This window comes from Adelges cooleyi, unplaced genomic scaffold, assembly GCF_023614345.1.
Source record: "Adelges cooleyi isolate 19-005CV unplaced genomic scaffold, UGA_ACOO_1.1 ACOO_flye_CR_arks_rails_tigmint_CR_PRNA_30, whole genome shotgun sequence".
Lineage (NCBI taxonomy): Eukaryota > Metazoa > Arthropoda > Insecta > Hemiptera > Adelgidae > Adelges > Adelges cooleyi.
The window spans coordinates 15,313,952-15,337,489 of record NW_026095971.1 but is presented as its reverse complement, the minus strand read 5'-3'; the positions used below and the strand labels follow the sequence as shown (position 1 = coordinate 15,337,489).

General features: G+C 35.2%; 1 protein-coding gene across 4 annotated transcripts in view; it reads left to right on the top strand.

Annotated features, from left to right (window-relative positions):
• LOC126838263 (potassium voltage-gated channel subfamily H member 2) overlaps positions 1-23,538 on the top strand; it is a 77,839-nt gene that overhangs the window by 52,799 nt on the left and 1,502 nt on the right. For 2 of the 4 annotated variants that reach the window (XM_050572557.1, XM_050572555.1), the window contains 19 exons: positions 10,928-11,174; positions 11,264-11,451; positions 12,670-12,702; positions 13,638-13,913; positions 15,179-15,299; positions 15,507-15,667; positions 15,757-15,905; positions 15,987-16,129; positions 16,201-16,394; positions 16,469-16,692; positions 16,762-16,895; positions 17,290-17,385; positions 17,464-17,559; positions 18,039-18,227; positions 18,369-18,580; positions 18,661-18,752; positions 18,818-18,959; positions 22,811-22,869; positions 23,190-23,358. In XM_050572557.1, coding sequence (XP_050428514.1) covers positions 10,928-11,174; positions 11,264-11,451; positions 12,670-12,702; positions 13,638-13,913; positions 15,179-15,299; positions 15,507-15,667; positions 15,757-15,905; positions 15,987-16,129; positions 16,201-16,394; positions 16,469-16,692; positions 16,762-16,895; positions 17,290-17,385; positions 17,464-17,559; positions 18,039-18,227; positions 18,369-18,580; positions 18,661-18,752; positions 18,818-18,959; positions 22,811-22,869; positions 23,190-23,358 — 2,925 coding nt within the window. The remainder of the gene's footprint in view (positions 1-10,927; positions 11,175-11,263; positions 11,452-12,669; positions 12,703-13,637; positions 13,914-15,178; positions 15,300-15,506; positions 15,668-15,756; positions 15,906-15,986; positions 16,130-16,200; positions 16,395-16,468; positions 16,693-16,761; positions 16,896-17,289; positions 17,386-17,463; positions 17,560-18,038; positions 18,228-18,368; positions 18,581-18,660; positions 18,753-18,817; positions 18,960-22,810; positions 22,870-23,189; positions 23,359-23,538) is intronic. The other 2 variants (XM_050572556.1, XM_050572558.1) reach the window with 2 other exon arrangements.

The following is a 23,538-nucleotide window of genomic DNA, read 5'->3' as shown; positions in this document are numbered from 1 at the left end:
GCTTATGTTAATTGGATCACCCTGTATAATTAAAAAAATTGCCAATCGATTAGCTTCTTTATACGGCTGTCAAATTACAGATTTCAGTGTTGTTCAGTACTTTAATTATTATAAGATTTAAAAAAAAGTCAACAGCATTTGAGATTAACGCATTAAAAATCATTTTGGAGTTAAAAAGCGTTTTATACTATCCAAAGTTTCAGATTTGTTCCAAGTGGCTTTTCTCTTTCTATAAAGTTTTCAGTAATCGTTTAATAAACTTATAAATACAACAGCGGAATATATTATATTTGATTAAATCAGAAAACTCTATTGAAATAAGTTTAACCATTTAGGGTCCAATTGATAAAATTGTAGTCGCGTACTACTGGAAATTTCTGAATTTTGATTATGTGAACTTATTTTTTATTTGTTGACGTATATTTTTGAAGGAGGAGGATGTTTTGGATCTCGGCTTTCAATAACATAACCAAAAAAAAAAACAACAACAAAAATGGGTAAAAATGTTCTTACTCAAATTTTCATTATGTCGTCAAAATTTTTTTAAATCGAAGTCCAATGTTACCGTAAAACATATATTGATAGAGATACAAAAGATAAATGTATTATACTAAACAAGTTACCTCAGAAATATTTTACATTTGTATTGAAACTCCTTACATTGATTTATAAGTAAGTATGTTTTGATATAATATTATAAAAAAATGACCTATTTAAGCATAAATAAACTGTTTTTTTGTGAATATAGATTCAAAATGGCACTGTTTTTTCCTGTTTAATTTTTGTAAAGTTGTGGCAATATATAGAGTGGTATTAAGTTGGAAGTAAGTGCTAAAAAACACACGGTCGGTTTTTTTTTACTTGTTAAAAACAATAAACTGTATCATCGGCAAGGTACCTACAATGATGCAATTAAACTGGAATGTGTGTCGCCGATTAATTGTGTAATGTATTAAACATGTTGATTTGATTCGACATTATGAGATTTTTGAATAAATAAAAGAGCATTGTGGCCGTCAACGTTTACAATGATTGATTATACTAACAGGGTATGACTCTTCTCTCATAATTTTGCCATTGGGATTTGAGTCCTAAAAGGGTTGTGACTTGCGACTTGAGGGATGATAGTTATATATAACTACCTGGTATTAAGTTAAAACTTTTGATTCGATTTAGAAACGATAACAAAAAAGTTTTAAAACACGGAAGTTGAAAACTTATTAGCTTATACGCGGAATGGTATTTACAATTATTTAACTGAATTGTAACTAGACTGATTTAAAAGTTATATAATACTACAAGCGGATAAATTAATATACAATACAAAAATAAGCCCAGCACAGTGGTTTTTTGACGTTTTAAACTATAAAACTTGACATAGGTTTGGGATCATTAGAGGATGGTCTGATTTCAGTTCTGTAACAATGAACGAGTTCGTTGGCTACTTTACTAGGTTATGATGGAAACGGATTTTTTATGTATTGCTTTAATGATGTGAAAAAATTGTTTACGTTAAAAATAATACATTCTGAAGTTTATACAAATAAAACTAAAAAAAAAACATTTTTTTCCTAAATATTTCTTGTACAATCCCCTTAATTCCAACATCTCTGCCATCCGGAATTGTGCGCACATTTTATGTAGCGATAGTTTTTATTTTTCACCATCAAACTCTATTACTGTTTTATAAAAACAATGTTCCTATTTCGGATTTCCTAATAGCCGTTTTTGGTTTAAATGGATTTAATGAAAAAACGGTATTGAATGATTTAATTTTTTGAGCAAATGCAACAATGGCTTTGTAATTCTACAAAACACTTCATATACCTTTAGATAATCGACGTTGATCGTGTTCTGAGAAAGTTTTGTAGGGTAGAAATTATCTTTGAAATTGTTCATTGTATTTGATAAACGTTTATGAACACTTTCGGGGTTACAATTTATCTTTGAAGTTTATTTAAAAAAAAAAAGCGAAACCATAAGTCAAAATGAGTATATATACATAGTACTATGGAGTACAACGGTATAGTATTAGGCTGACACAGTTTGCAATCATAATTTAGTTCAAGTCACAGTTTTCTCGACTCGATGAATTCAGCACTTTTCAAATCATCCGTCATACCGTTAGTCATCTGGTTTTCGATCACATTTAAATAAAGCGTGACTGTGGTACATTCTACCCCGTGTGACTGATGGACGGGCAGATAAAACAAATTGTCTATACTCGCACGGCCAACCAATGAGTGAATAATTCAACTATTGGTCAACCACAGATGCTGTGTAAGCGGCTAAAAAGCGGCGCGCAGACGAATCGATTACCGTGCGCGCCGACAACCGTGGCCACACTGGGGCGCGTCTCGCGTGCGCTACATGGCCCGCCGTTACTCGCACATTCCGTTCGGCGGCGTTGAATTGCGAGTGCCGTCTCGTCTGCCGTGCCGACCCGGCTGCGAGCGCTTACTCCGCCGTCGTCGTGTCGTGCCAGACCTCTGTATTTGGTCAACCGGCCGAGCCCGCCCGCCCCCCCCCCCATCATCCTTTTAACGGTAGCTATCAAAACTAAAACACAATGACCGTAGTCCTGCGGTGATAAGCAAGTGCCGGTTCCCCCCCCTCCCCCCAGAAGCCCGGGAACATGGGGGACCGCGATCTGGAGATGCCGTTGATGTCGAATGAACGGCCCAAAGCGTCCGTGGTGGTGACCGTGTCGGGCCGTTCCGGTTCCGCGTACAAGTCGCCCAGCATGCGGCTTATCAGACAACCGTCGTCGTCGTCGTCGTCGTCTTCCGGCGGTGTCGGTGGCGACGGCCGTTTGAGCAGGATGAAAACGAGTTCGGCCAACGGGGGATTCGCCATCAAGTCGCCGTCCAAATCGGCGCATTCCACCGTGTCCGGCAGGGCTTCGGCACAGGTACGGATTTACAAATCGCGGCCCGTCCAATTTGGACGCGTTTTGAAATCACGCGGATCCAAACCGTCCGCCACCTTTGTCCCGATCGTTCGGTTATTACACGACCGTTACGCGCGCGGCAATTACGTTGTAATCTCGTTTGCCATAACTAACGTAATCGCGTACGCGCTCATACGGCGTGTAATTCTTACGGATTAATATAATATTATATCTGTATCGATTGCGTAGCGACCGGGGCAAGAGTGGGCGGGGCGTAGTTTGTGTTGCATAGCCCCCGCGGCCACGGCGCACGGGGCGTACGCGGTCGAGGCGGTGAGTATAACAATAATATATCGAGTATTTCATCTCTTCTGTGGCATCGTCTAACGTTATTCGTAGGTTCTTTGTTGCTGCCGTAGTGTTAATATTATTGCAAAGCTACAAACACCAATATTATATTTTCTTATGCCAACAAAATGTCACCACTAGTTGACCGCCCTCGTTGTACCCGTTGAGTTTCGGATGACAGATCGTTTTGTCACGTGACGGATCGTATAAGCGACCTTTAAATCCGCAAGTTGTCTTTCTACGACTATTACTACGGTTCCGGTCGTATGCTTACCTCAAATGGCTTTTAGATTCGGTCGGTTTAAGATCAGGATTTAGACTATCCAGTATATTACAGTACACGGATCTGGTTTAATCGGTGGTTTCGTTTCGGTTGTAATTCATCATTAATATTTTTATATTTTTTCCTCGACTTACGTTCTGGTTCTTGAACATCTTTTAAATAAAGGTTTCGAATCGATGCCGGTGTCAATTTGATCATAAGAAAACGATTCTGTACCCTTAATAGTTAACGGTTCTAGTTAAATATGTGAAATAATGGTTTCGGTTTCAAATATTATAATCGGAATACATAATTCAAACGATACGTGACACGAGCTACTTATTTGCCCATCTATATAATATTGTTAAGTATGTATTGTGTGGTCCAATCGCCCAGTGTGTTATGCCGTCTAGCAAATGGCTTTGATTATCTGCAACGTTTACCCCAAACAAGCAGACCCCGACGTCGACGGCCGCATTCGACCGAGACGATGACGTGACTGTCAAAAAAAGAGCAAAACTAAACAGTGTGTAGAAATGGAGAAAAAGAGAGACAAATCGAAATAGAGAAAAAGGACAAACGTATCACAATGTGCGACCTGGTAATATAGAGATGCGGAAGGATGAATTGCGGTGAACATAATTTAAACGTCGATCGGTTGTAAAAAAAAGAAAGAATATATAAAGCTCTAAAGACAATGCAACTCTAATTAATCAGTTCAATAGCGGCGAGACCGCGTAGACTGTCAGGGTTTCCCATTACTGTGACAAATCAAAGGGCGTCGTGCATTATTGCTCCTCGGTGAAAAATTCCAAATTCAATCGAATACTCCCAACAGTTTCTTTGAACTCCTTTATATTATAAATATCGGTTTTGATAGCGATAAAATTTATGCATCAACCTGTACAGCCCTTAGCACTGTGTTTGTAGGCCGTCACAGTTGAGTTGAAATAGTACGCTTAGATGACCACGAACTTTCAATAATATTTCGTTTTTATTTTTTTTAGCATCCTACCGGAAAATAGTATTAACACTACGTTTAATCATTAAAAAGTACATTATTACACTAATAAAAAGAAATTGTAACTTTAAACCCGCTATATATAATATAGTTGTGCTGAAATGTTATCAAACTATTCGGGAAATAATGGCTTTTAATAATATTTATCCAATAGTTATTTTTAAATACTGTCAAGCATTAGAATGTTATCAAAAATAATAACATAAATACGTTTTTGTATTTTTAAAAAAAAATGGTGCTTTCATATTATTCTAATAACGCCATTTTGTGAATGTTTCTTTAAAATATCAATTATTGGCCAAAATATTCGTCAAATATTAAAATGTATTATGCACACGGTACCATAAAATACTAAAAACATTTAAATCGTTATCAGACTTTATACTTTTAACGGTTGTATATAGCTTAAGTTGTTGTTCTTAATGTTGCCATTTGTTGTACTGACTTATCTTGTTCTGTCATTAAATATTTTCACTGCCATATATTGTGTTTCAAATGAGATTACCATCGGTTTTAATATCAAAGATAGCAAGCACTTAAAAGAGGCACTAAAATTGAATATTAAGGATTTTAGTAATTTGTAGTCAAATATGTATATAAAGGCCACCGACTGTAGATGCTGAGCATAGAAGTGTAGTAACCGCAGTAACAATGATTTTGGTAAATTTAAGTCATTCATCACAATGTTGAAAGTTTAAACATAAAAAACAGACAATCGACAGTAATAATGTGGCGAGGGCGTTTCTTTATTATATTATGTAGATCTCAGATCCGCACAAGTCAGTCACTGTCTTTTTCTAATAAAGTCGTTTTATATACTATATTAACGCTCGTCGCGAAAACATTCGAAACAAATTGGATAACGCCAACATAGTATACAATTATTACAATAAGAGGAAAGTTTCAAATTGCGTTTAATTTATTGTTTCCATTTGATTTTTTTTTACGGATCGGACGCACTATCGTTAGTGAATTTTTTTCCCCAATTAGCGTTTGAGTTGGACTCGTTATAAATAACAAAATATAAATTCAATTAAAACGATATTTCTAAAAAAATACATCGGCGTACGGGGCAGCAGCATTCTCTGTTCGATTATTTTTGTTGCGATAATTTATTATTGTGGAGACAAAACAAGATTACCCTAGTGTACGGCTGCTGGTAATGAAATAGCTATATCAACTTACACGAGACGTCAGATGTGTGAAGTTCTGTTTTCTCTCATCATCTCGTTTGCACGTTATTTAGTCCTGTTCTTCTGTTGCACATTTCTCATAATACACACGGTGTATACACTTTATATATACATTATACTAGGCGTCTCACAAACATAGTGTAAGAAGTTTTGTCGAGTTGCACTTTTACTTTACTCACTAGGCTTTGCCATTTCAATCGATAATTCCGTTTCAACTTGTCTCAATCCGCGTTTTAACGTTTACCCAAAAACAATAATTGATACATTTTTATTTCTCGACCATTATTTAGTGTACCATAATAACATAAAAAAAAAATCAGTGCGTTATTTGAATAGAGATGCTTGTAAATAATCATCTACCTAGTTAACAAATAATTTAAGTGAAAATTATTTGAAAATCGTTCAAACATATTATTGAAATAATTTAAAAGTGGGGTTTTCAACCAATTTTTTTTAAACATTGGCAGACATAAATCGCCACCCGGGGGGGGGGGGGGTCCATGACCTCCGATTTCCCGCTTTTCAAAAGGTATTAAAAAATACATAAAAATGAAAATTTTCTTACCTGTATTCATTTATAGGGTTTTTGTAAATTTCCTTTGGAATAATTAAATAATATTGGAGTCGCTCAATTAATCAATTCACGAACACTTGGAATGATATACCGGATGAAATCTAAACACAACTTCTATATCTTTATAATTTTAGCTGCAGGATAGAAGGTAAAACTATATGAATTTATTAATCGTATAGGAAACTTTAAGCCAGCGTTTACTAGTTCCAGATTTTCCCTCTAATATTTCAACACAAACATATTATGTTATGTTGAATTGTTTAATTGTTTAATCTACTCAGCACTTAGAAGTATACAGAATCAATATTCATACAATAATTATCTTACAAGTATAATATCCGGTTATATACTCAAAATAATTCATGCGTATACTATGAACGTACATATGAACGGTTTAAATGAAAAGAGACAAAAGAGAGAACAAATACATTTTGGCTATTTTTCAATACTCAAAAAACATTCCATATTCTATGTGTTATTTTTTTTTTAGCAAAATTGTGTTAATCCTATACAATTGTTTTACAAATAAGTCAATATACTTTCTCAACTTCATATTTTTATTTTAATATTGTTCGTATCAAATATATAATGACCTTTATGTTTTTTTGCGTAAAAAAATATTTACTTGTACCCTTTTTCCCAGAAAACCAAACACTTATATTGACTTAACACAAAAGGGTCAAAATTTACTTATGTCCTTTTTCACCAACATTGTATAATTAGTGAATTATGAGTACTCACGAGCTACGTTTAAATGCAAACGTTTTACTAAAAATATGTTGACGATTATTATAAAATACTACAACTCTGAGTTTAATGAAGTATTATTCAAGTATACATCATTGTAGGAACGATGAAAGTTAAAATGTGTTTACAACTTAGTAGAAGTACGTATATTATAATAATTATTGGCCCATTCGAGTTGTAGTCTTCATCAATCACGATCGGTAGTGGATAATAATAATATATTAAATGTACCTGTACTAATGGATTGGCAAACATATATGTATATAATGTTAATAAGAGAACGGGCCAATAAAGGTTGTACAGGGAGTATCAAGTTGTGATGATAAATCGACGTTTCAATAGTATTATGTGCTCATATGTTTGTATTTTATTGGAACAACTCGAGTCACACCGAACACTCGAAGGCGGTGCACCTCATCGCTTTGCCAAAAAGAGGTCAATCCTTAATATATTTTTATTTATGCATATTTTATGTGATATCGAAGTTTTTCCGTAAGTGTGTTATAGCTGTATAATTTATCTCCGTTGACTGTCATTACGATGTACATATAGCTGTGATACGAGAAACTCGTATCTTGGATTTGTTTTAACCCTTAAAATAAGTACAAGTTCTTTTTTCTATACGCTATACCTACATGATAATACCAGTTATGTTATTTTTGCACATGCGTAGAATTGTGTACGTTTTACAGTCCAAGTTAAACACACATGTGGTTTATTTTTCTTCACAAACTTGTGTATTTTGTTTTACAACTATTTTGATTTTGGCAGAATTTGTTCACATGTTTTAAGTGTGCCCTTAAAACTATACCGAATCGTATAAACTACAACTGCAATAAAATATAAATTCAAACTGTCTTCTCGTTCGACCAAAGTCGGTACTAGTAGACTTTGAACATGCATGCTTAATATTTTCATTAATTTTCTGTAATAATAAAATATCGCAGTAAAATTATGTCTGCGTTTTATACAAACACAACTCCTGTAAAACGAAACATCACTTTTGACTCGAGTTGTTACGATTTAATAATATTGTTAAAGTGACTTGTCATTCTTATATTCTTATATATATGTCATTCTAAGAATACTTAGAAATTTCGAAAATCTGTTTCTGTGACATGGTCAAGTAGGCCTTCCCTTTCAGATCCAATTTTTTTCTGTTCGTTTGAAGAGATAAATGAAACCAATTTTTGCGTTATGGAATTAGACTGTACATCGATATTCAGAGCAATAAAAAACAGAGAAAATATTGACACTACAAAAAATGTGATGGAATATTTATTTATTGGAATTTTTGTGTGTTTTGGTGTTTGTATCACTGTTCTAACATTAAAACAACGGGAGTTATCATCGGAATTATATTATAAATAATTGTAATGTAAATTATAGTGTTCATGCGGTGTCTGAAAGGGTTTATACTTTAGAATATAAAATCACGAGGAAAGGTTAATGTTTAGTAATTATAATTTTGAATCCAAAATTTAATAAATCCTTCTTAAGTTTCTTACCGAGCTCGAATGTCTTAAATTAGTTGTTAATGCATCAGTGAATATTGCGTACCATAGGCACTTGTAACGAATTAATTTATCCGAGTTTTCAAAGATTAAGAGACTTGCCGGAAAATAGCGATTATAATTCGTCTGGCCTACAAAAGTCTTGCTCTCTCGTATTGTCTTTCATTAGTTCTATACAGTTTTTATTCATTGAACAGATAAGAAAATAAGTTTATATTTTTATCTGATTAATGAATAACGCCGTTCGTGTTGACTCGAACTCGGATATATCATTGTAAGAAGATTTTATTTAAATAATATGTAGGCTAAACAAATTAGCAAGGCAGTGGATTTATAATTAAAATTTCTCCGCTGTATAAATCATAATATTATATTATCCGTATGCGTTTACATAATAATAACGGATAATGAATATTACTTGATAAAACTTTTATAAACTTAATATTTATGTTGTCAAATCATAATATTACTACTATTAGATTGGATAAATTGAAACTATATTAATACAATTACTTTTAAAATGTATGCTTTTGCATTTTAAAAGCACTTAAGTGTAAATGTAGTAAGTAAAGGACGTGAAGAAGAATTTGGCGAATGGTGGTAAGTAATTTTAATAAGCGGTAACATAGGAGGCGTAGTTGAGAGTTTCAAGTATAAAATAACGGTGGCTTTGATGAGAATGTGAAACAAAATTAATTGCGATTGATCAAGTTGAGAGAAGCGTCAGGCGTTTTATGTGACAACAGAATACCAATGAGACTTAAAGATAGGTTCTCCCTCCAAAAGGATATGGTTAAAATTAGGAATTATGCTAAAGCGCTGAGATCGCTACTTTTAAAATGTTTTATGTAAGTAATATGTCAAGGGATTTGGGTAATAAACCTACTTTTTCATAATAAAGTTTTATTCTAAATATGTAAAATAAATAAATGTCTGTTCAGTTTTGTATCGAAGATAATAAATTCAAAAGTGGCTAAAGCAACGACGTTTGGCCTAATATATTTTTTAAAGACGTGCGTTTCCTCTTGTGTTTATCGTAGTGATATTTTTTTATTTACAAAATACCATTTCCTATTTTGGCTTTTGGTTAATTTGAAAAAAATGCGTAACGGACACTTTTATTCTTTTGGGTGTCGTTTTGTTTGTACAAACCGAATTCAGGATGATTTTTTCGGGCAGGGTTCACTGGAAAAAGATCGTGTGGCCATAAATAGTTTATAGCTTTTTTTTTATGTATATAAAATCAGCATTGCTCAAAAAACGTTGTCAGGGTCCCATCTCACCGAAATATCAATCGTGAGTTCGCATGATATATAACCTCGATGTAAAAAAACCCTAAAGGGTTAATTTGTATTACATTGGGTTTTCAACACGATGGACGTCCGTCGGGCGCAAATACAATTTATTTATTAAAACGAGGACTTCTATCTGTTTTGCAACATAACGGCTATTACGTTTAATCGGCGATTTCTTCGCGTAATTCAGGTGTATGGAATTTATGGACTGTTAACCCTGTATTGCCCTACCTATGATTTCGTTTATTGCTATACGGGAAACCGCAATAGCAATAATTATAAAACAAACGTTTTCGTGTGCAACGCTTATGAGTAGACATCGAACGTTTAACGGTTTTTTTTATGGCCTATTAACCAGTGAATGACTTGTCCAAAAACCCTACGCGAATTTGTAAAACATAAAAAACGCACTCGTTAAACATATATTATTCGATACTATATTATTTTATACCGCGGGCGGTAGCCGGAACGAATATAACCTTTTGATAACCAAAACAACATATTATTATTGGAACGCCAAATCGTTGTGCAATTTTTCTCATGGCTTGCTCGGGAAATCTATGATAGTAATAATAATATGATGCGAGTTACGCTCGTTTGTATATAAACCATCATCATATTATGTCTATAGACACCGGTTAAGTGCGCCCGTATACCATACATTAAGGCCGGCAGCAGCGCGCAAGAAATACTGATAGATATGTGCTACACACATGTGTTTACCATGTTTACCAGCGCCCGGTAGGAGTCAGCTGCTGTTGTTGTACTACAGGGATTTTGTAATATATATTTGACTGTAGTCTCGTTGCCCACACGTCATGGCCCCTCAGCATATTATACCGTTCTCTACTTAGTGCTGATCGAATCTCGGCCGAGGAGACACACTTCTCGTTTGTTAATACACTAACCACATATACAGCTTGCAGAGCTTTTGTGATTATTAACGTACCATGGATCAGCCGATCTCGCCGATAATCACTGTACGCACCCTTAAGTCTTGTGGCCCTTAACATATCTCACATGGTTATTATATATTATTGTAGTGTAAAATAACTAAACGGTTTTTGTTTTGTTTGTACCAAGGTATTATCTTTGGGCGCCGACATTCTACCCGAGTACAAGTTGCAGTCTCCTAGAATCCACAAGTGGACGATACTGCATTACAGCCCTTTCAAGGCGGTATGGGACTGGATCATCTTGTTGCTGGTCATCTACACTGCGATTTTCACACCGTACTTTGCGGCGTTTTTGCTTAACGAGCCTCACTTCAAAGGCCCCAGACCGTTGAGATTCAGCTTCGAAGATCCCCTGGTGGTAGTGGATTTTTTCGGTGAGTTTTTTTTTTTACCCCAACACGGTAGCTGTACAGAGGAAAATACACGTCGATCGTTTCGATTACATTATTACTCTTGTGTGCAGTGGATATCACATTCATTATCGACATAGCTATTAATTTTCGGACCACCTACGTGAACAAGAATGACGAGGTGGTGTCGGCGCCCAGCAAGATAGCGCGGCACTATTTCCGGGGATGGTTTCTGATAGACTTGGTCGCCGCCATCCCGTTCGATCTGATGATCGCCGGGTCGTCGGCTGAAACAGACGAGGTAAATTCGTTTATACTAAAGTGTTATATTATTATGTGTTATTTATATGTACTTATACGGTTCGCATTATTATAAACATTTGGCCGTGACGTAATATTTCTGACAAGGTATACCTATGTCGGCACCTTATAACGGGCTGCGCCGTTTTGGATTCTAAAAGTAGGTTCAGTCTGGTAAAATCAACTGAAAAAAAAAAATTATTGTTTAAGAAATGTCACTTCAATGTCATAAAGAATTGTATTTTATCAGTATAAATTAACTTGTTAACGCTGCTGTGAAAATCAGAGCAAACTCGGAATTAAGTCACGAATCTCCAATGATATCATGTTAAGCATTGACATACCTTTGTTGGTACATATTATACTTGGCCTTGTCAGTCGGATAGTATGCAAATATTCTATTCTTGAAATAAATTAAACGTACTAGATTTTGATTAAGTAAAAAATGCGTCAATAACAACTAATATGTAATACCCGTGCTATGATTTTACTTACTGATCACAACTGTTGTCTTTAAACCTATAATTTATATCACCCGTACTTATGCAATTTTTTATTTTTCTGTTTTCATCCTCGTAAAAAGTCTTTAACCCTTTAACCAATTATAGAACCTTGCCTAAAGAACAATTATTTGATAATTACAGTCAGTGCCTTAAAATCATAGGTGAAGCCAGAAGCTGTGTTTAAAGCCAAGTCATATTTCCAAAACATACCTGTATCTAACCCAAAACTACCAACTCTTCATGGGGTGAAAATAAAAAAGTAATATTTGAATTTGTTAATACTTAGTAACAGTAAAAAAAAAAAATAAGGGATCTGTAGTATGTTTTAAAGTAATAGACTATATTAAGTATTTACTTAAACGAAAATAGGACTTTGGTGTATTCAATCTGGCTCCGCCTAAGTTTAATATAATTTGGTTTTCATAAATTTTACTAATATTTTATATTCGATAAGCATTCTTGATGTTTTATCCCTTTTTAGATTTTCTTTATATAGTATCTGTTTATATTACTAATATACTTTAATATTATAGTCGTGTGATTGTATATTTTATAAATAATATATTATTATAAATCAAACACAATATATTTATACTATAGTTTAAAATAGTAAATTAGATTGGATATAAAGTGTGCAATAGGATTAGGGCGTTAGCGCAAGCGACGCCGTGTTAAATTATAGACAGTCCTTAATATTAGTTTGATAATCGTTTCAGTTGTCTTTGGAAACTCAACAGAAGACCGAAGAGGTTTGTGAGACTGAACAAAAAATAATTTAGCGTAGAACGTAGGTCTTATGTAGACGTAGATACGACTTATAGAATGTATACCGTAGTTGATTGAATCGCGAAAATTAATCTTTTCTGTATAGGGCTCTTCAAAAGTGAAGTGATACCATTCCTTAAGTTAATTAAATGAAATTGATCACGAACAGGAACGTTTAAATGATTCATCGATGAATGCACAAGTGAAGGAAGTACTTATTTTGAATGCATCACTTTACTTTTGAAGTTCTCCATTCAATCCACCGAGTCAATTTACAACAAACAACATGCAAATTGGTTCGAAGTTGGTAAGATAGCCTTGTATACAGGATGTCCCACAAAGATTTGACAAGATTTTTTAATTAAGTTATACTAATTTAGTGCGTAGAGTTATTTTTATCTGCGTGCATTACTCTACCGCACTTCACCTCCCATCCTAAACTTTTAAAAGTTATCCAAAAATTATCCAAAACGGTTTTCAATAAAACAGCTGTCTTAAATTTATAAAAAAAGTAAAACAGTTAAGTGCAATTCAAACCGTGATGTTTATAGCACAAATGAGTATAAATTAATTTAAAAAATCTTAAACATACCTACTAAGCAAAAGTAATTTAATTTGTCAAATCTCTGTGGGACAACCTTGTATTGTTAGTTTTTTTGTTTTTTTCTCCCGTAGCTTTGTAGCTTCAAGATAAACACAATAATATATTATAATCGTAGAAAAACGTCGTTGCGTTAATTGCGTCATTTTAGTTGCACATGGTATTGATTAACCCGTAGTTGTAGCCGAGTTGGAGTGTATATCGGTTTTCCCCCCTTAAGTTAGAACACTTATCGCTTTAATTACGGCTGTATACTTATTGTATGGAAGTCGAAAGTCACCGGCCGGCCTAACGTTTGCGATTTTCGAATATTCGCAGACTACAACACTCATCGGCCTGCTGAAGACCGCCAGGCTGTTGAGGCTAGTCCGGGTGGCCAGGAAGATCGACCGGTACTCGGAGTACGGTGCGGCTGTTCTACTGCTGTTGATGGCCACGTTTGCGTTGATCGCCCATTGGCTGGCTTGTATATGGTACGCAATAGGCAACGCGGAACGGCCCCATTTAGCCAGCAAAGTGGGATGGCTGGACATTCTTGCCAACGACACACACCAGTTCTATTCTCACAACAACACGGGCGGCCCTAGTATCCGGGTGAGTACAATGAGGACTTTTAATTTGACATGGATAATGACCGCTAGGGGTCATTTAAAAATTCACTTGGAATTTCGTGTCACGATTTTGTCAATTTATGAATTTCGGTACTAGGGTGAAGTGTACTATATGACATACATTTACATTGCCTCCACCCGTTACACTTTGCCCACAGCTACTGTGTGTACTCGGCTGTATTACGTCACTTCGTTCCTTTGAGACAGGGGTGGTGGTAATGTAGAAGAATGTCTTATAACACATTCCCTATAATACCTAAATTCGTAAATTGACAAAATCGTGACCGAGAGCCTATGACCCGTAATGCAAAAAACTTATCTACGTTTCAATGTTTTCCACGGAGCGGAGAAATTCACTAAGATTTTTTTATGGCCGTTCTTGACAGATTAGCTTAAAAACGAAGTTAGTTTAAACAAAATCCTAAGCTATATTAAAAAGTTTAGCCGAACCGGCGAGAACAGTCATTAACAATATATAACAGCTAGGGTCTAAAATCAGCTAGAGTCGGAATCATATGTACTAAAAAGTGTCGAATATGATGCAAACGCACAAGTGCGCTAAACTGGAATGCGCATTATAGTATAGGCGATAGAAAATAATAGTATAGCTAATACCATTTTTCGTTATCATTAATAGGGTTTTAACGCAAGGTTATACAAAAAAAAGTTAATAAATTAAAAGGGTCGTTAAAATTCAATGGACCACAATAATGACATGTCATTATTTCATGTTTAAAGGACCTCTAACGATTCGTTAAGGTTTTAATGATCGTTCATGCATTCCGGCGTATACACGTTATATTGTAGTAAATGTAAAAGCGTTTTATAGTCATTTCGTTTTTGTTTTTTTGTTATTTATCTAATGATTTATTATAGACGTAAATACTGAGTACAAGTTCTATTGACTTTAAAGAACACAAATGTTTCCACCCACTGAATATGCAAAATATGATGCAAAACGAAATTAAGTTTATGAATTTAATTTTATGCGGAACATAGTAATTATTTTAAACCCATCTTAGTCGCAATATACAAATAATAGCAATAATAACAATAATAATATCGCAATAACAGTAAATAACTCTAGATACTAGCTACACCTGATAAATGAACCCTTTTTTATTTATTTGTGACCTTCTTAGGTCAAATGCACAACTCTTGCTCTACAAGAGACAAGAGTTGCTATCCTGGGAAAGTGGGTATAAATGAATCCTACAATTATTTAATGTTGTCTGTTTTTGCTTACAGTCGAGATACATCACAGCGTTGTATTTCACGTTTAGTTCGTTGACATCGGTGGGGTTTGGAAACGTCGCGCCCAACACAGATGCAGAAAAAGCATTCACCATATGCGTGATGCTGGTCGGATGTAAGTTATATTGCATTAAGTTATTTATGAAAAATGGTATTTTCCTACTTTAGTTTCAAACGTTATTATACAATATTTATGTTAATGATATTATTATTATCCAAATTGAAGGATGAAATCATAAATTTTCAAAGTGAAATTCATGAGAAACTGCTACAATAGGTTTCAATTGGTTATTACATATTTGGAATCGTTTGAAAATTTTAGCTTTGATGTACGCCAGTATATTTGGTAATGTTTCGGCGATAATTCAAAGGTTGTATTCGGGCACAGCCCGGTATCACACCCAAATGCTCAGAGTTCGAGAGTTCATCAGATTCCATCAGATACCGAATCCTCTGCGACAAAGGCTGGAGGAATACTTTCAAGTACCTATACAATATCATCTTATTGAATGAGTAAATGTTGTTCCTGTACCGGAATAGTTTTATATCGTCATAATTATTGTATTTTGTAGCATGCCTGGACGTACACGAACGGAATCGACATGAACAGTGTGCTCAAGGGGTTTCCGGAATGTTTGCAAGCCGACATTTGCCTTCACCTCAACAGGAATCTGTTGAAAAATTGTTCGGCTTTCAACGGCGCCTCACCGGGATGTTTAAGGTTATTACCGGCCACGTTTCCACCTATAAATAGCCGTCCATAAATATCGGCTTAACGGTTTTGCTTATTTCTGTTTTTTAGGGCTCTATCGTTGAAATTCCGAACCACGCACGCGCCTCCTGGCGATACGTTGGTACACCAGGGCGATGTGCTAACGTCACTTTACTTCATATCACGAGGTTCCATCGAGATACTGAAAGATAACGTGGTCATGGCCATACTGAGTAAGTGTTTATGCTTTCTAACGAGACGAAAAGATCATACGACTATGTGTTAAAGGTGAAATTGTTCGCAGGCAAAAATGACATATTCGGAGAGAATCCGTGTAAGCACGCCACTATCGGCAAATCTTGTTGCAATGTGCGGGCACTCACGTATTGTGACTTGCACAAAATCGACAGGAGTGATTTGCTCGAGGTGCTGGACCTGTACCCGGAGTTCTATCATTCGTTCAAGGAGAATCTAGAAATAACTTATTATATGCGGGACGTGAGTGACATCAAACACCTTACACAGTAGAATGATATTGTGCTCTCATGACCGTGTTTGCTCGTTGCAACTAGGAAACGCAAGTTGGCGTGGATCCGAGAGCCGGCAGGTACAGCAGGAAGATCCGGTCGAGGTCAAGTTCGCAGGAACCGATTGGCGGTACTGCCAACATTGGGGCGACAAAGCATTACTATCACAGCTTTCACAGGGGCGTGTCGGAAAGCTGTATAGGACCGTCGGAGCCGCTGAGAGACGACATGAATGACAACGACAACGTCATGTCGGAGTTTAACAACGGGTACTAGAGAGCAAATTTATATTTAGTTTAACCTTGGGTCCAATTATTTGTTATTCTACTTTTGGACAGCGAGAAATACGCCGACGGTCACGGTATCCTGGAGTTTTCCACCGACAAAGCCGGCCAAGACGTGACGCCGATGAATCTCAAGTTCGAAGACGAAATCGTACAAAACCGGAACACGGCGTTAAACTCAATCTCTGGTAAATACCATTCGTTTGCTTTACATCAGCGTACTTATTCATAGTCTTAGAAATTATGCGTTTTTCTCGTCGGTTGCGAAGACGTTAACGGTTAATATAAAAAAAATATGTACACAGATTAGCGTCGAATGGCGGGTGTATAGAGCCGGAACCGGCAGAGTACGTTATTAGAACCTATTTTTCTCCTGTCGGTGTTATTATTACCATAATACCACGACAATTGTATATTTTATAATATTAACCGGCTTGTAAAATATATCTAAAACGGATTAGCAGCTATCGGGAAAACATCCCATGCTTTGTAATGGCGCTTTGAACCCCGACAACATGAAAATAGCGTTTGTTGTATTGGTGTTTGATTATTCGTTATTTTTTACTGTTTGGTCGGGTTCAGGCATGTTCAGCCAACTCAAACGTAGTGTGACTGACATTCGCTTGCATGGCCTATCGCAAAAGCAACATGGCAGGGAAGAGGAAAATGGGAAACTTGGTAAATAAATGGGCATTTAATTGTTTTTCATTCGTTGAACAAATACGAAAATATTTTTTTCTCTGTCCACTTATCTAGGTAATTCCGGCGGATTGAAGTGTTCGACGTCTCATAAACATCTGTTCGCGTCTCAATGTAATGAGAACCAGCCGCTTCTTGATCACCAATTACCAAGTAAGAAAAATTGTTTATTACCTATTTCCTGCAACCAAGATTTTAATGAAATAGTAGAAGTACTAATTTATTAGTTTTAATTAAATTTAACAAACAAATAAATACTAATAACGCACGTATATTATGTATTACAATAATTCGTACTTATTAATTTGTTTAGTTAATAGTGTTAGTGTAGTGTATCGATGATTTTAACATAATTTGGCTATTAATTGCAATTATAATGAAATATTTGTATCCTTCTATGAATAATACTCGTACTTAAAGCCATTTAGCTAACATATAAAAATAATAGTAACTTATATTCTAAATTTTTTTATTTTTTATTAATCAAATTGGTATTTGTTAGACGGTTAAATAATTTATCTGATAACTTTGTTGTATAAAAATTATATTACTTATCCGGTTTAATTAATTTAATATTTAAATTATACAACAACATAATCCTGGATTTTCACTGGTGTATATTCGGCCTTTAGTTTCCGAGTCGTCCGCGCTGCACCATCAACAGTGCAAGGACAGCAACAGCAGTGACCAAGCCAGCGTGCAAAACATGTCGGCTGCCGGATTCAGTACGACCGCGTCATCGCATTACGGCACCCCGACGGCCCAAAGCCCCTTACATTCCACTTGTAAAGCACAAACCTCACCTTTCCCCAACCCATCCAGTAAGTACATACAATTTCTCTTATTCCGAGCAGGTTTTGTACGATACCACAAAATCTTGTATTCCACGCTGTACGGTAGAGTGTGTTTTCCCAGCTAAGTTACAGTCAACCAATCATACCATATCACGGTTTTGCTTGCAGTGTCTGTGATCGCTGATAATACGACTGTGATAACGCCCCCGTCACCGCAACGTGCAATTGCTTCGTGTTCGCAGTGTGGCAATGTCGACGTGCATTATCGAATAGATAGGCTGTCTAAGCAGTTCGAATATTTGGAGCAGTCCGTATCGAACGACATTAAAACGATACTGCGTATACTAAAACACCAAAGCGGAGATATCCAGGGGCCGGAAGTTAGTACCGTCCAGATGACAATTGTTGTCTGACTCGTCATCTGTAGAACATAATGATAATCTGTACAATATATTTCTAGACTCGACCGGACGGGTACAGGTTGAGACCGTCGCCCGTTAAGAAAACCTCGAGCGAGCACCTTCCCAGACCGACGTTAGCGGTGAAGTTCAGGTACGGTGGTTACTCGATGACATAATTAGTATTTTTTAATTATTTTGTGTTTTTTACCTCGACAGGAGCTCGTCGCAAGACGAAATGAAAAGCGAGAGCCGGTGTCGACAGCAAGCGTCTTCGATGCGTCAATCGTCTGACCCACAATCCACCACTATCATCACCATTCCAAGGCGGAGTTACTCCCAGCCTCACGATCTCTGTCAGGTTAAAAATTGTATAAAATACTTAAATATTTAATTATTTTATAATATATAAAGACAAGCGTTGCTTTAGTTTTTTCTAGAAATCATTATTATTATTATTTTTTTTTTTAATAGCCTTTATTGGATAATATGATGGTTCTTCTAGAAATTATAATTATCATTTTCATCTAAAACGTTAACGCAGTCACGATTTAATAAAAACAAATAAATTTATGAGATATTGATTTTCCCTTTTAGCAAAAATGGAATGGGCTGGTGAAATGTTAAAAACGCACCATTTTTTAAAGTAGATACGCGGAGCTCTTTATTTTCCTCATCACTGTTAGCTATTTTATTTCGGCAACTCTAGTTCTTAACATTCATTAAAAATAGTCTGTTACAAATATTCGCACTTATACCAATTACCAACTAGAGAACCGACATTATTAGAAGGGGCAATGGGTGTTATTACAACTTCGTGGACCACCATATATGATCTAAAGAAAATTTGAATAGATTTCAGTATAAAAACATAACTGGATCAAACATTACCGCTATTTTATTATATAAGCTTTCTATTAACTACCATCCGCATCTTTATCGAGGTCATTTTTAAAAATCTACATATATGATTCATTTGTACGAATGTGAAGGTTAGCTCTCATACCTAAAGATACATAATATGTACATATTAATTAAGGTATTTGAATTGAGTGTGCGGAAATCAAATTATCAGTCATAAACTGCATATTCTAATTCTTTACCACATGTCCATTTTACCATTCTTTTAAAAAAATATGTAGTTTCATATTGTATTATAGTTGCATTTCTTTCAACATCTACATAAGCGGATAATTATTCTGCGACATTCAAAAACCCTCACCAAACAATACAAAATACACGCAATGTAAACGTGCCGGTTTTCAAAAACTCAAAAGCATACTAGAACGACTGGAGTATCTAGGGATATTTTTCGAGTGCATTGTAAATTTCTGGGTCATAATTATTCTAATAGTGACGTCACTAAAAAACGTGCGACGGCAGTAAAAAAATAATAGGGAAAAATCTACTGTCATCAGACCCGGGTTGGGCGAGTTCGTCTCGCTATATTGAAGGTCGTCATGTAGCCTAAAATATGTTATTTAGGGGAAAATATAGTATAATATACCATTGAAAGATTTGGAGGAGGAAGCCATTTTCACAGCTATGGTCCACTGTTCTTCCTATAGTACAGTTCTCGAGCCCTGACCAGACTGTTAAAGTGAACGACCAAGAAAGGACACTCAGAAAGTGGGCAGCGAAATAAAAAAATGTCTAATAAATCACATAATTTGATCAAAATTATATTATGAGGAATGTCGAAAAATGTATTGTCATGCCACGTTATTCGAAAGGAACGAAAAGTACCCAAATCGCTATCTATATTGGAGAATACTCAAGATATCAATAAATCTATTTTGTTGGTTCGTGCAACTTTGTAGACATTAGCATTAGTTCTTCTTTTTATTAGATAAATCGGCCACTAGGACCATCTCGAAATACAGCCTTGCCATATCCGAGGCTTGTTGGGAAACCTGAACGAAAATATTTTTAAAAGGTAGGGTCGTTAGCCCTGCGCCCAACCCCCAACCTAGAAGACCAGATTACCCTAACCAGTTAAGGCCAGGGTATGGTTACTGCAATATACCATGGTATATTAGGTGATGGGGACACCACTTTCCCTACGCCAATGACTGAGGTCTGCGGGCTTGTCACACCCGATAACAATTAAGGCACCCCTTGCGGGAAAGGTTACTAATATAGAGAATAAATATAATTATTAACGAATTGTGGCTGGGTAACGAGGATATCGTATGTATTGTACTTGAAGAAACCGTTTTAACAATGAACTTTACTCACTTCACTTCGGTGTAATTTAATCATATCATTGTCGATTTGCAACCCTAATGTGGCAACCATAGCGACGGTAGAATTATAATGGAATAGTAGATTAAGCGTGCTAGATTGACGGTTTTATTTATTAATTTTTGCAAGTCTCACTTTTATAAGCTTCTTGAATAATAATTAGTTGTAAGTACCATCAGCTGGTACACTATTCTTTGACGTGAACTAGTAATATTGTTTTGTAATTGATTTACTCGTTTAATTTGTAATAACAACAAATAATAACAAAAACGACGAGTGGAGGTAGGGGTAAATACAAACAAATAAAAACGCTCGCACTACCTGACCCCTTTTTCTTTTGTACATACTTTTGTGATTCTTAACGGCGGCTACGATTATTGATCGTCCGTAATATTCCATAGTATAGTGAGTACACATAACGGCTTACGTTTTGGTCGGGTGGTGGTGGTGGCGTTGCTTGGCCGTTGTTTATTTGTCTTGGTGTGTGTTGATCGCATATATGTAGCAGCAAAACGACAGCTAAGCATGGGCCATCCTTAAGCACTCCAACGATTTTAATTTTGGTCACCTTCTACCCTACCTGTCTATTATGTCGTCAATGTATCCCCGGTATGTGTAGTAGTGCATACAACACGCCTAAGGTCAACCTAAGACGGTAACGGTTCCCGAAGCCGTTATTGTAAAACAAATAGTATAGTATAATACTTATTATGCTTACAGAAGATCGCACATTTTTGTTGGTTGTAAAATATGATTTCAACTAATTTTATGGTTAAATATACATTGGTTGGGCTACTGAGCCACCGCATATGCAATTGATTAATTCTCCGTGACCAAAATATTTATTCAATAAGGGTTGCGTTTACGATGGTGCTATTTTTACACACACATATGGTGCTTATTTAGATTGTCAGCAATATGTCTCTGTTAAAGTTATTGTCGTATAGCACACGTGCTCCGCCATGCCATGCCGTCATAAAATATGTATAATCCGAGCCCTCTGCAAACGGCTGTTATAGTACATTAATATGTTGTGTACTTTTATTTTCTGTAGGTTGTATAATAACAAAAAATTAATTAATTCAAAAAGAAGTTATGTAAAAACTCATTTAAATAATGATCAATGAATCGACGATCAGATTTTGCCCTACTGATAAATATATTCGAGACAAAATATATTTTATTATAAACTACTAAAAAAAAAAATTATAATATAAATTATAAGCCTGCAGGAAAATATTGAGTAAAAAAAAAGCTATAGTTCCAGTTATTGGAAACGAGCAGTTTAAAAAACCTAAATATAGGATCCAATAATAGTTTTGAGTAACTTAATAGTTAGTACTTAACAAGTTAATCTGTGTTTACTTACAATCTGATACTTACGTCGTATTCTAAAACTTAATTGAAGATCAAGTCCATAAAAACAAATGCCAAAATTGTATTTGAGAGATTATGTCCCCTATTAATTAAGGTGTTTGGTATAAGCAATTTTTTGTAAAATCTTAATTTAATGCTTAAACTGTGATGTGTAATTATTAGTTAAGTAATTAGAACTCTTTTTTTGTAGTTAATTTATGTTTTGGACTATCACAGCAACTTTGACAGTGATTTATACAATTGTTTTCATCTAAACATATCTACGCACATTTTTTATTATTGGCTAAATTATAATCGTAGACATTTTTTTTACATTTTTAAAACAATAAGAACTTTATCTAGGTTCTCTCGTCGGCTTTTTTTGGTTCTATTAAACTGTTAACAGGTTTTTTTTTTTTTTTTTAAGTGCTTATTAAATGCAAGCACTTGAAAGTTAGGTAAAATTTAAGTTACCTTAAAGTATCGACGAGTTAAAGCTGTCCTCTTTTTAACTGTATCAACTTTTTTTTCTATGGCCGTCTATAAACACCATCAATTTACCAATAGTGATTAAAAAATATAGTCTAAGTAAATTTATTAATTATGTTATAGACCCAACAAAGTCGTTATTCTCGAGAAATTCCAACCGATAATCTCTTCGACGCGTCGAGGTAAGGTATTATTCATTATGATTTTTATAGTTACGTTAATTTTCCATATCTACAGCTATGATCACCCGATTATTTTCGCTTAACATTTTTTCTGCGATAATCACGTTTATTATTATGTGAAAAACTACGCAGTAATACTTTTAAGCATCATATTAATCCGACTTCTAAATCTGTTGATCTATAGCGGTTGATGAGTGCCAAGGTTTGAGGCCTCCGAATCAGTCAGTTTTTCAGCTTAATTTTATCAAATTTAAAACTATATCGATACTATATAGTATAATACACAATATAATAGCTAAATATTTGGTATCTAATATTAGTTCGACTTCTACCGGATTGGACACTGCTGCCGCCACCCAGAAACGACAGCAATTTGCCAGTCTACGGTGTACGACCAGCTATAATTCCAGCGACGAAGGCAACGTTATAGAGTTTACACCTTTGGCGCCTTTAGCGCCTTTAGCCAGGCTAGATTCTCTTCACGAAATGGTATGTACACACAGTTATACTGTCGTGCTCCCTTAGAGCATTAAAAATACGCGGTTTTCTTTCTAATTGTAAGTTATTATTTGAAAAACAAATCGATAAACTAGTATGCGGCCGACGATTAATAATAATAATTTATTAAGAATTTTTTTTTCTTATTAAGTATTAAATTTATTTTCGTAA